Here is a 12,866-nt window from a genome sequence, read left to right as displayed (position 1 = left end):
CTTAGCTGGACGCGTTGGCTGCTAAGTCGAGCGCGTTTTCGAGGCGGCTCTGCCGTGTTGAACGACTCAGACTCGGAGTTGTACGATTGGCGGCGCGTAGAGACCATTGTGATGCTAAAGCATTGATATCTGATGATGATGCAGCGTCAACTTCATTAGGAGGTTAGGTTACAAAGGTGATGGATGATCTGCAGTGTTGATGACAACATCAGAATTGTCCTGATTGGCTGATGTATAAGTGTTTATAGGAGGAACAACTGATTAAAGAGGAAGGGTTAAGGTGTACTAACAAATACGGGGCTCGGCCAATTAAAGTGCTTAAAAAGTCATGCGTCCGTAAGGTCATGCGTCCGTAGTAAAAGTATCATGCGTCCCTATCAATTCCCATTCATATAAGGGAGGGGTCCCTGATTGGCTCAAATTAGATCTAATCTGTGTAGATGATTGGTACTAGTCACATCCAGTCTCATTAGCTTAAGCTACAGGTCTCGACGCAGCCATTAGGTATTTAGAGAGTTACCACCACTCTGTCACAATTTCTGATGGATCTGGATCATAGGGATAGAATCTCTTGATTTTTCCATCTAATGAGTGGAAATAGGTCGATTTCTTTACACCTAAGACGAATTCGGCCTCCGGGGCCCTTGTGTTGAAGAACTGGCTTTTTGGGAGACACAGGTGATACCAACCTCTGACGGGAAGACCGGACTTCCGGACTGCCGGTCTGAGCAGCCTGTTTGAACAGCTGGAAGACTTTCCTTCCAGTTTGACCAAATGTATCACCTTTGGTCTGTTGGATGTGACAAACTACCATCCAGGACCACCTAATGCATAACCCCACCTACCGTACAAATACACTTCATGCCAGCACCAATCTCTCTACCCGAAAATCTCTTAATTAAATCTTAAAGAAAACTCTCCAGTTGTCGCATACCATGCAGTAACGTACTGCTTATTAGCATCTATGGCTTCTCAGGCTTCTGAGATATCAGCCTCAGGGACTAACAACGCTTCTATAGGCTCGTTTGCATCGAAACTTTCATGGAATTTCAATGCCTTTTTCTACATAGATTATCCCGAAAAACATCTCCAAGCTGAGCTTGGCCCGAAGCGCAGAAAGACCAAGGGACACCGTGCTTACGTTTGTCTTCACTGTCAGAATCCTCCATGGTCAAATCGAGTGCCTGGCAACGCTATACACCATGCAGAAACGGCTCACCGAGCCCTTATAAGAGCAAGCGAGGCTGCTAATGATACTCCTAGTACATTTGCCTCGGGTGTTTTGTCTGGCGCTATCGATTCGTATATAGTCTCTCGTCCTTCGCAGGCTGCTCTCCGCAACTGTTTTGCCATGTGAATATCGACGAAAAAACATCGCCGCTTTATGGATGCTAGCTCAGTCATGGCTCAGGCTTTGCTCACCCTAATCACAGGCGACCCACCTGAGCCGCTACAAAGCACCCTGCCTGCATAAGCATGGGTGCTCGAATTCATCACCCACCAATTCGGAGGCCTACAGACTTTTTATATAAAGTGATACTGTCACCTTGGAATTCCTATGTAATGATAAACACTAAATAATTTAATTCAAGTCTATTCACCCTCCTAGCAGAGTAACATTCCTCATACTGTTTCTCATGTCTTTTACAAAACGACGTGGGCGGAAGGCCCAGGATCCAAATGAGCTTGTGGAAAGGGCAATCCTGAATGGTCTTTCTCACGACCGCTCCCGACTTGATCCGCACCCAGTCAGGCGCAACTTAGGGGAAGGCAGCAAAGAAAGGTATAATCGCGAGCTTATGATATGGGGAGCGTAAGTTATATACTAGTATCATTAAGGACCTGCTGACTTACCCTCAGGTATGAGAAAACGTTTACAGGATCGACGCCGCTGGATATGCAGACTCTAAAGCATTTTGCTGAATTTCTTGCATTGTCTAAGTTAGGTCGACTGCCTCAAGGTAGTGGAAAACAGCTACCCACTGCCGGAAGTGTCCGTGGTGCAATGCGAAGGTTCTGTAATGCATGGGAGCGTGCAAACCATACATATATATCCCTCGACGTTAAGAGGTCTATGGCTCCGGTATGTCTTAATAAAAGGGCTTTAGGTGAATCGACCTTACTAATGAAACGAAGTATATCGAAGGGGAACTGGCCAATAAGATAGGCCTTCTGACAGGGAAGAAAGGCCAGAGGAAAAAGGCTTTCATTACTATCGAGAACTATGTTCACATGCAAAACCGCCTGTGGACAAACGATTTCCATGACTATGTTCATGAAGGAAGCCGTGTTGACAATGCTAACTTGTTGAACACACACTGCTTTACCTCTGCGAGATGCCAGGAACTCTGCCAGGCAAAATATAAGGTGAGAGAGTCTCGTAACGAAAGGAGACTGGTTCTAACCTATTATAGGACCTAGAATGCATCCTGTCATGGAAAAACGGATGCCCAGAGTTTCGTCTGAAATTCACAAGGGAAATTTGCAAAGGGACAAATACCAACCAGTGAGTCACCTAGAACTCGGCGATCACCTTCAAGTCTGATATTGTTCTAGGCCTGAGCATCCTTTCGCGGAACAGGTCGAGGGACCTGACGGTATGCCACCACCTCTGTTTGCGCAACCTATGTTGCATTGGTTGGCCAACCTCATTTCTTCCCGCGCGTTTGCCGATTTCGATACAGTCGAACAAATTTTGGCGCTTGAGCCGCCAAAGAACGGAAACTTTCGTATACTTGAATGGGCAGATGATGCGCAAGAAAAGCCGGTATTTCCGGAGTGGTCCACTACAGAATGCAAAACGAAATCGAAAAATCCAAAATCATGGGTCACACAGTTTTCAGACTGGGGGAACCGCGCTGGTTTCACCGCGCAACTAGGATTACATGCTGTACGCCGCGAGGCTCTCATCAAAGTGAATGGTAAGCAGATCCTTCCTGTAGTTCGTTGCTTCCCCGATGACCAACATATTACTAGATAACGGCTATTCACTCGGCCAAGTGCTACGATTTGCATCACAGAGTAACCCCGGTGTACTTGTCAATAAATACCTCGGCAGTGTTTCTACTGTAGATGGTGCGGGGAGCTATCTAGGTATGAAACTCCGAACCGACTTGGCGGAAGACTTCCGATCAGCATCAGTGAGAAGGAACCCTGGTCTTCGGTTTTCGCTCCCCGCCAGGGAAACAGAGGAGTTGCAGAATAGCCCAGAATACCTTTATTTGACCAGGAAGATCAACAAGATTAACTTAGAGCTCGAGGACTCGAAGACGCTCGAAGAACAAACACAACTAGAGATACAGAGGAAAGATGCTTACAAACAAAGGTTGCTTCTTGAAAACAAAAAGCTAAAAGACTTCCAAGCAAACCAGAAGGTCATATATGATACCAATCAAGAGGACCACGAGCAACACGATTGGCGCCAAAATCATTTCAGCCGCATCAGTCACATGCTTCCGGAGGAACGGGTACGCCTTGCACAAACTTTACCTATGGTAGCCCACCCCCGAAGTCCTGAATGGATTACTGCACTTAAGGACCTGATCTCACTGCGGTCAAACTCATATCCTGTAGCTTATCAGCAAGAGCTACGTCCAGCCCATGGCCTCTGTCCCGTCGCAACCTGTGGTAAAGATCTATCCAAGTAAGAGAGCCACACACCATAAGATCATGACTAGTATTCGCTAATATACATTAGGATACAGAAGAAAGACCGATGGTGGCATGTTTATCGATGCTTAGAGAAGTGGCATTCCAAGGAAGAAGGATGCGCCAGATTTTGCTTCCTGTGCAGTAAGTGGCTGAAAGGTGAAGTGTCTTGGAAGGCTCACTGTGAGGACCATATTGCAAAACTGGCAATCCCGATCCGCTGCAACCCCGTCACTTACCGCCACGCAGTGGCATGCGCTGGATACTGCCCTGTACATCTAGGCAGAACAGATCTCCCAGTAACAGAGAGAATGCGCCAATGGTCTGACCAAGACGCTTGGAAGCGTCACATTGCTCACTGCCTTTCGACACACCTCATTAGCCAACGACACTCAAAGGTCATCGCTTGTCCTCATCCTAAATGCCCTACTAAGTTTATATCTGAGAAAGACTTTTGGTATCACCAAGGCGATATCCATAGCGTTTTCGAAAAAGCTACAGCAATTACCAAGCGCAAAGCTGACCTGGGCGAAAGTCACCTCACATCAGGGGGTCCGCAAAAGTCAAAGCGGATAGAAATTGAGCAGCAAACTGGATTTGAGTGGGTGCCACTCATTTCAGAGGCCAATAACGCCGCTCAGAAGAGTCCATATCTCTCAGACTGTTCAACAGGGGAAATTTCTAGTCCTTCACCAGGGAGCACAATTGGAGCGTATGGTCAGACCGACGCAGCTGATATATATACGTCTGACTCCTCAGAGAATTCGTCTTCTTATACAGACAATGATTCTGGGATCGCTAGACCTGGCCTTAACTCCGAGGTATTTCTCGACCGGATAGACGAGGAATTCTTGGCCGAAGGTCCCATATCGGGTGAAGATAACACTTCATTGCCTGTTGATCCTCAACTAGTCTCAGGAGATGACATCATTACTTCGTGTGAGCCTGTCCCCACAATAGCAACAGGCACTGGGCCAATGGAGGTCACGACCAAGGGACACAGCAATGGTGATACACAACCACACTATCTGCTTGACGTGTCAGAGCAAGAGGCATATTTGGTCGATGCTTTGCTTGGGAGATGGGGAAAACGTTTGTTCTATCTGAGGTGGTCGGATGGAAGTTACAGTTGGGAACCGAGAGAAAACATCTTAGACGATGAACTCGTAAGTCGATTTGAGCAGAGCTATCAAGGATTTAAGGATGGAGTAGAGGTTCTACGCACTCGATTTAAGAATGGCAAGGTAGAGTATCGGCTGCATTGGAACGGTCGACCAAAAGATGAGGATTGGTGGGTTGCAGAGAAAGAGCTACATCCAGAATTGATTGAGGAGCATAAACCGAGGAAAAGGGGCTGCGGGAGACGGAGGAAAAGGACTAGTTGGGACTTTATTTGAGTGAACCAAAGCACTGTTTGTAGGCAAGGGTGGATAGAGGTATCAATTCGACTTCAGTTTTACCAAGCCGTCTAAGGGTAACTTTTCTGCTATGTTATCTCCTTCTGTGTCGTTCGGAACGCTTGTAACTCAAAACTCACGTAATGGATCTTAGTCAACCTCTAGGAACAATCGTCATTATAGGATTAGTAGAATAAAGCCGTTATAATAAGGCTCGACATATGATGTAACAGTAGTGGAAATAGAAAGCTCAAGGAGCTAAAAACCCCAAGTGGTAGAGGTGCGTAGGTAGGTTTGTGTAATACACTGGATAAATCTAATTCTAATAGATAGTTAGAAAATAATGTTAAATTAAAGGAAAAAGAAAAAAAAAGGAAAGAAAAGAGAAGGAGAAGAAAGAAAGAAAGGTACTACTATAGTAGGATTATTAAATCGGTAGTGATAATGTACCCGTTTGAATAGATTGGTAGGTAAAGATAGTTAGAATGGTTGGAATGGCATACTAGTCGTGAAGAGATAGTAAGCAGATCCCTTTATTCTGGTAGCAGTATCTAACAATACAAGTTGACCAGTCGAGTGATGGGGTAGAGACTAGTACATCAGATATACTGATCTATCATCATTTGTTGACTGGTATGAGGAACTGATCACTTTGATGCGACTAGTACAAAACTCAGACTACTCTAAAACGAGCTGTATGATGAGTGGGTCGGTAGGAACCAGGAGGGGTATTGTTACAGCCACCCTGGTAGAGTGGACTTCCTGGTATGGGAAAAACGTTGTACGAGTATACCTTGTACTAGTCTGACTAGGCCAGTACTTGGTCCAACAACAGAGGATTCCCACACAGCGAGAATACATGCAGGCCTATTTGACACTCTTCGACACTCTGACATCTATTTGCTAGCGCTGCTTCCATCTATTTCTAGAAAATATAAAAAAAGGAAGTCCAACAATTTACAAGTCGTTGCCTGTCATACATGTTAACGCAGGACGTTTTGTAGCCGTTGCCCTGCTTCTCAGCTACCCGTCGTAGTAGTTCATGATGGAATCCCTAATAATCTTGTAGAGGCCTCCAGGCTCGGCTTCTTGACGGGCCAATTGCTAAGTAGGTTTGTTATGTCGGATTGGTTAACTGGTGAAGGAGGGAGAATCAGCTGCCAAGTATACAACTGGGTAGCTACTCTCTTGGGTTGTATACGTGTTCATCTTGGTTAGAGTTGACTTATTGAGTCTTGACCTGCCTGGGCGAAGTCTATCTTAATGTTAATAATATTGAGGATAATTGGAAGACTCTGGCACCAGCTGAAAGGCAGAATAACAGTATTAAGCTTTCATACAGTCGGATTCAAGATCTACTATGATATGCTGTTATCAGGGTAAAATATACAAGTACTTTCAAATCTTCCTTCCTTCCCCTTTTCCAGAAACTTTGCTTTGCTAATTCTTCCATGCTCGGTTCCGAGTCTAACAAGCTCAGCACATTAACAGCTTCAGATGACCATCTATCCAGATGTGAAAGACCAATCTTTGCTTTTGGACCTCTTTCTTTATCCATCAACATCATCGAGAGCCTACATAAAGACCCTAGGAAGACTTTCGTGTCACCTCCTCTTTTGAATTCTTCAACATTGGCAATTTTGACATCACCGGCAAGATTAATAAGAACTCCAGCACAGCTTAGCGACTCAGGTACAAGATCTTGTTTTATAAGATATTCCGCTCCTGATAATACCTACTCACTATATCAGTAGTTTGCATGAATTCAACAGAAGTGCCTACTTACCTGAAATAATATAGAGCTGAGCTGAACCTCTGATGGATACTCTGGGGCTCGACACACATGCAGCAAAGACGTTTCCATCATGCCGGAGACAATGTAGTGATTGCGATCTTCTTCTGAGTAAATCTCAATGCTCTCAAGGACGTTACGGTGGCGAAGTTGGCGGATGATCTGGAGGTTTTCGTCATTCAAAGCCGGTGCAGAACGAATCATATGAAGCTTTTCACTGCTGCACTTGCTCGTTACTATCGCAAATAAGCACCAATGCTTTACCAAATATTCTTTCGTATAATGTTTCCATGGGGACCCGGCCAACACTGGAACCAGAATCGGTGAAAGATTGTCCCCGTCAACCCGCCGGATTGGAATACGAGAACCATCAGCTGGGGGGTTTCGGCGATTGCCCTCCTCCTTCTGATGTGGTGTTTTCTGCGAAGGCTTTTTCTCAGTAGTCTGACGAGACTTGAGTGGTCTCAAAATTGCTGCAACTTCATCGTCAATCAAAACTGTATGACGATCTAGCTTCGACATTGCTTTGGAGTTTCAACGGATGAGGAAGATACGAAGTTTGACCATACTTTCAAGCATGAAGAGCGGGCTTGCGTCTGAGATTGTCGTCTTGAGATCTTCGCTGACAGAAAAATGATGGTTATCAGGAGTGGGGGTTGAGGGCGGTTCTGATTTCGACACCCTGTCAAGTCACCCCACTAACAAGGGTATCAAAACCAGCACCCGCCTTCACACTGGTGGCCCTCTAACTACAACAGTCTTGCTGCAAAGTCGGGTGTGGGTTTTATCTACCAGTACTCTCTATCAAAGCCGTCCTCTTGACCACATTGATAACCCGCGCAGCACTGACCAGCTGTGGTGAAGCTTTCCGCACTCGCCTGCACAAGATAAGACCATGTTCAATCTTCAAGCCCAAAATAATCGCTTGGCTCTCCTGACTGATGAAGTCATTGAGGAGAAGAATGCGAGATTTCGAGGGATTGTCAAGGTTCCAATTGACGATCTCGTGTTTGCGCCGGACTTTTTGCCTTGTGATTACAATGTTAGTCCTGCAAAAGTTTCACGACTCAAGAGAATTTTTAGGACAGAGGGTTGCAATCGGAGCGAGCCTTCCAATTTCATGCTAGGCACTATCAACGAGAATGTTTTGTTGGAAGCTTTGCAATTGTCGCAACTAACGCTGAATGACCTTCAAGACTCGGAAAGACCCCGGATGCTCTACCTTCCCAGATTTCAATACATACGATGTGCTAACGGGAGGAGCCGTGCCGCTGCTGTCCTAGACACACCGCGTCTTGGTACATGGTGGACTGTCGAACTATACGCTGGTGAGAGTCGTTTGCTAATGTGCTAATGGATCGGTATTGACGATATCTCAAGACCTGAGCCCGAAGACATTCGACATCATCGCAGAAAACTACGTCAATGAAGGAGCCTTCTCTCATGGGTATATATGTGAACGAATACTTCACCACCGTATCAAAAGCCCATCAGAGGAGAAACGGTGGTGGGCTCGACTCACTAAAAGTCTGAGTTGTATCTTGAAAAGCTTGCTCAAACATCCAACAATCGCACCTCCACTCTTCGAACTCATTCAAAATATCCCTGGTATGCGAGACGGATTCGAGATTGGCACTTGGCACAAGATTATCGGAGGTAAATGTGACGAGGGACGTTATATCTTCCAGATGCGAAACGACTTTACTCATTGTTTTCTAGGAGGTTATACGCTACATGGAGTTCACCCTGGAGTCATGGCTCAAGCTCATGGGTTCCAAAGAGGCGTTGCTCTATGTTGACATAGACGATGTGAGAGCATTCCAGCTACGAGTTCCTGGTGTCTCACAGGTGGACTATCGTTATCTTGCCGGTCTCATTGAAAGCGGCGTCGCATTTAAGAGGCTATCGAACACGGCAGAGAGATCTCAACTACTCCGCCGAATGAAGGACATAAAGTACCTCTTACCTTCGATCTATACATTGCAGAAAGACTTCAAATATCTTCGCCTATGTACTGATACGATGAAACGGCTACTTTGTGGTAAAAAGAAGATACCATTTACCGTTCAGGTCCTGGCATATGATGCTTTCTCGCAAAAAGCTCCTATAGGACCCAACGAAGTATTTTTCGAAAGATTGAAGCGCTTGTATATATGCATCATGCGTGATTTAGTAGAGCTGACTGGCGAGTGGCCCCTATTGGAAGACGGCGAAGAATCACCCGAGGTGTGTTTCCGTCACCCTGAGAACTGGCACCGGTTGGCGCAAGAAGCGCGTCGTCTTGGTTTCGAGTCCGATGAGATCAGACGTCTAGCGGCGGAAAACCCAGACGACCAGGTGGCATTGAAGGCTTTACATGATGCGAGGCCATCTTCGTTGTACGAATACAACCAGTTAGAATTACAAGACATTTTGAATCGCATAGTCAACGAGTTCAACAGAGCGAGACTACGAGTTATGGAAGAAGATCAATCAACTTTCACAACCATTGGGGCTGGGGAGCCGATCGCACGCCGTTGTGGACGCCAATACTCTGGGGCTTATAATCGCGACCGCTGGTCGTTTGATCTGGTTGGGTTTTCTCATCCTGTGTCTAATAGTAGGGATATAACGTCTCTTTTCGTCCGCAAATCCGTTTTTCACGCGTTTTGGAGACTCGACGAGGACCAGGATGGAGATGAACCTATGCTTCAACCCACAGACTTATCATCCCCTTCCCGGAGAGATGATTCATTCGAGCCCACAGAGGCACCTGCTGATCCTGACACGTATGACGAGCCCATGATGGAAATGGATAGCGAAGGCAGACAAACCAGGGTGAGGCAGTCTTCACGCCAGAGGGCCCAGAGAAGGTCGCTTGTAACGAATAGGGGGCGAACAAAAGCAAAGTATCCACTCAGGAAACAGAAGATGCATAGGATGAAAAGCCGGAGAGCTGTTCAAAAGTTGCGAAGACAATTGGCGACCCAGGGTTTGCCAATCCAGCAGCAGTTGGCAATCCAGCCACAAACATCAACTGGACAACCGTTAGTGGTCCAAGACCGGGTGCAACTAGAGCGAAGAGGGACAGATACACCTCGGCAACTAAGTGAAGGCAGTATCAATGTTTCTTCTTCCGCGATGGATCTGATTGCTCCGTTCGGCCAGGATGCGGAGATGCAAATTTTACGATATGACGGAGCTGGATGGAGAGCAAGATCTTGTCGCCGAGGGTCAATTTCTCGCATGATCGACGATGCCAAGAGTCAGCTTGGTGAAATCGACTTTTACCATCGGGAAGGCCGAGCTATTGCAGAACACGAAATATCCCAATATCAGGTGGTATGCATTGTTCCACGAAACAGTGCTATCTCTGACGCCGATTTTCCTGCAGAGGAGTTATGACATCAAGGCGAGAGCGTAAGTGGACCGCAGAATTGCTATGTAAATGGAAGTAGTCAAAAAATACTAACTGACTAACAGAGAACTATAGATACCCAGAAATGGTCATAAGAGAACTTATAACGATGTCAGCCATCATATCTACCACTTTGTTACCACACCATGCCCTGTTATCCCTTCGCGAAGCATTTTAAACATTTCGTCGTATGAGACTTGATATGTCCAATCACCAAGAGCGTCGGTTCCCTCAAAAACCCCATACTCATCCTCATCTGCCTCCCGCCACTGCATTGAAACTGGAAGCCAGTCTAAGTTAGGGCGGACCTCAACTGTCGTGTCCGATAGCATCAAGAAGAATTCCTCTCCACTCCAGTCCATTTGACCTGGAGGCCCTGTCTTGTTGAACCAGCACTTCCGTTTGTTGTTCCATACACACTCCCATGTCTGGGGTTGGCCCTTAGCGTTAAACCAAGTCGGCTGGCTAACAATAAGCGGCTTGAAGCTTGCTTCTTGGGTTCGGACTAAACGGGTCTTTCTCTTTTTGAATCTCATTGTGTCAAATTCAGTTGACTTTGCGCTACGCTTACGCTTCCTCGGATTAGTCAACACATTTTCATGTGCTGTCGATGGTCTTCTTGGTGGGCTGTGTTCCTGTGCGGTTGTCGAATGGACTTCGGCGGATTCTGGTACATCCAACTCTCGCAAAATGCTTTCCCATGTACAGGCTTTCGCTTGCGTTAAGCGGCCCATGATAAGCTCAAGCCTTTGTAGAATGGTTTCGGAATCTACAGTCATAACATCCCGACTCCGAGACCCTCTCCTCGCTGGGGTTGAGGAGGTGGCTATCTGAGGAGACTCATAGCTTGTAAATGACCGTTTAGCGAGCTTAGAAGTCCTTGGGGATACGACAGGAGAGTCCGGGTCGTTGGATGGGCATGGCCGACAAGCGACAAAAACAATATCGTCATCATCTTCCTCGCGGTATTTTCGGTTCTCTCCATTATCATCAAGATGACCATGGGATTGGATATCTCGATAGTCATTATACCTGCAATTGTCGTAACCGTCGGTGGGTTGGAATTCCGCTGGTGTTTCGAGGATAGAGTTGCGTTTAGTGGGCTTTGGTGTCCCTTGCTGCTCGGTTTCTGATATAAGAGGATCAGATAGGATCATTTCCCGGGTGGTGGCGTTTGGCGTTGGTGGACAGGTTAAGGGGTCTGTGTAGGTAGCTTGTGGTGTCGGGGGATAATCCATGTAATTGGCCTCTGGGGTTAGAGGATCAGAGAAGATCTCTCTCCAGATGTCATTTGGCGTTGATGAGCCAAGTAGCATATCTGTATAGGTAGCTCTTGGTGTTGGGGGGCAATCCGTGTAACTAGCCATTGTCGTTGGATGATAATCTATCGAGCTTATCGTTTGTTTTTGGGGCCAGATCAAGTAGTATGAGGATCCGAGCATGTATGTTCCAGAGGAATGTTGAAGCTGATGTCTATTCGTTGGGCAGTATCTTTGTGTAGTGAAGTGAGGGTGCTGGAAGAAGAGATAAACGTGAAGAGAAGTAGGAGTGGACTATGATGGGAGTTCCTGGGGTTTATATACTCTCAATGAAGGCGCATTGATAGTGGTTCACGCCTAAACCCCCAGGCATCATCTAATTCTGACCAGATCAGTTGAGTGTAGTAGTGAAAGGGGCGACGGCCCTGGTCCATGCATAACACAACCACAGAACTGCGTAGAAACCGTTGGGAACACAAATCCACTGCTTCTAATAATAAATGCTACAAATTATCCGTAACTCTCGCCAACATCGCGGTTACTTGTTTTGATTGACGGTCGCAAATTGAGCAGTGACTACGCTGCGCCGTGAATTCTTGGTGGACTGTAAGCGAGTGGCAGAACTTGAGGAGGGCAGAGAAATTTAGTCAAGAGCACTTACATGGTCCTCGTTATCCCTAACAAAGCGCTCTATGTTTGAACCAGGAGATGGATTTCTCTATGAAATCCTATTGCAAACTCGAGGTTACTTTACTGCAACTCCGGGTTCGGGAAGGGACGGAGTGATTACAACGTGGCTATGGCGGAACTAAGACGGTACCAATCATCGCGAAGGGCTTATGAGGGTTGTGATCTCCCTCAGATAGCTAAGGCTGCCTTGAGTACTTCACAAGAATGGCAGCCGATCTCTTGAGGCCTCTAAATGTTCCAAGAAGTTCTTTTCGTAAATAATCAGTGTGTACAGGTGCAGTGTCGGCATCTGTCGTGCTCAGACGGAAGAGCTAGTGCTATAGGAAACTTCCTGCCCGATGCCATCTGATCAACTAGAGACAACACTTCGTGCAGGGACACATCAACAAACATGAAGGTCGGTCTTATTTTGCATCTCCCGGCAATTCTGTCTTGCAAACGATTGGCACAGATCCCAGTCAATGTACGAGAAGACGTGGAAAGGAGGATCATCTGTTCAGCACGACAGCCTCGGTGTGGCCCGGCAGTGACCTGGTTGGTACGGAGGAAGAGCGGTTACGTGTCTGTCTCCCCTATTTGACGCGTCGTCATCTTGAAAAACGCAGGGAGGCCAGAAAGGGGTAACCGGCTAGGCTTCTACAATCGGTTGGGACTTGTTTGACCGCACGGTTCAGCTGGGAGCA

At 46.6% G+C, this 12,866-nt stretch overlaps 5 protein-coding genes across 5 annotated transcripts; 3 read left to right on the top strand and 2 right to left on the bottom strand.

Annotated features, from left to right (window-relative positions):
* Positions 1-964: 964 nt before the first annotated feature.
* Positions 965-1,357, top strand: FPOAC1_007269 (uncharacterized protein; the record flags this gene model as incomplete). Its single annotated transcript, XM_044851737.1, has 1 exon — positions 965-1,357. One exon carries the CDS (start codon positions 965-967, stop codon positions 1,355-1,357), a length of 393 nt encoding a protein of 130 aa, XP_044710449.1.
* Positions 1,358-1,637: 280 nt separating this feature from the next.
* Positions 1,638-5,389, top strand: FPOAC1_007268 (uncharacterized protein; the record flags this gene model as incomplete). Its single annotated transcript, XM_044851736.1, has 9 exons — positions 1,638-1,813; positions 1,861-2,083; positions 2,137-2,367; positions 2,415-2,506; positions 2,557-2,921; positions 2,977-3,643; positions 3,698-4,687; positions 5,291-5,325; positions 5,379-5,389. 9 exons carry the CDS (start codon positions 1,638-1,640, stop codon positions 5,387-5,389), a joined length of 2,790 nt encoding a protein of 929 aa, XP_044710448.1.
* A 1,395-nt stretch (positions 5,390-6,784) lies between these two features.
* Positions 6,785-7,359, bottom strand: FPOAC1_007267 (uncharacterized protein; the record flags this gene model as incomplete). The annotated part of the gene is made up of 2 exons (XM_044851735.1): positions 6,785-6,787; positions 6,832-7,359. 2 exons carry the CDS (start codon positions 7,357-7,359, stop codon positions 6,785-6,787), a joined length of 531 nt encoding a protein of 176 aa, XP_044710447.1.
* A 373-nt stretch (positions 7,360-7,732) lies between these two features.
* Positions 7,733-10,309, top strand: FPOAC1_007266 (uncharacterized protein; the record flags this gene model as incomplete). The annotated part of the gene is made up of 5 exons (XM_044851734.1): positions 7,733-8,165; positions 8,218-8,559; positions 8,618-10,158; positions 10,211-10,236; positions 10,300-10,309. 5 exons carry the CDS (start codon positions 7,733-7,735, stop codon positions 10,307-10,309), a joined length of 2,352 nt encoding a protein of 783 aa, XP_044710446.1.
* A 50-nt stretch (positions 10,310-10,359) lies between these two features.
* On the bottom strand, positions 10,360-11,601 carry FPOAC1_007265 (uncharacterized protein; the record flags this gene model as incomplete). The annotated part of the gene is made up of 1 exon (XM_044851733.1): positions 10,360-11,601. The coding sequence occupies one exon, from the start codon at positions 11,599-11,601 to the stop codon at positions 10,360-10,362; it is 1,242 nt and encodes a 413-aa protein (XP_044710445.1).
* Positions 11,602-12,866: the final 1,265 nt, after the last annotated feature.

Source organism: Fusarium poae, chromosome 2, assembly GCF_019609905.1.
Source record: "Fusarium poae strain DAOMC 252244 chromosome 2, whole genome shotgun sequence".
Lineage (NCBI taxonomy): Eukaryota > Fungi > Ascomycota > Sordariomycetes > Hypocreales > Nectriaceae > Fusarium > Fusarium poae.
The sequence above is the reverse complement of the archived record's forward strand: the minus strand, read 5'-3'. Positions and strand labels throughout refer to the sequence as shown.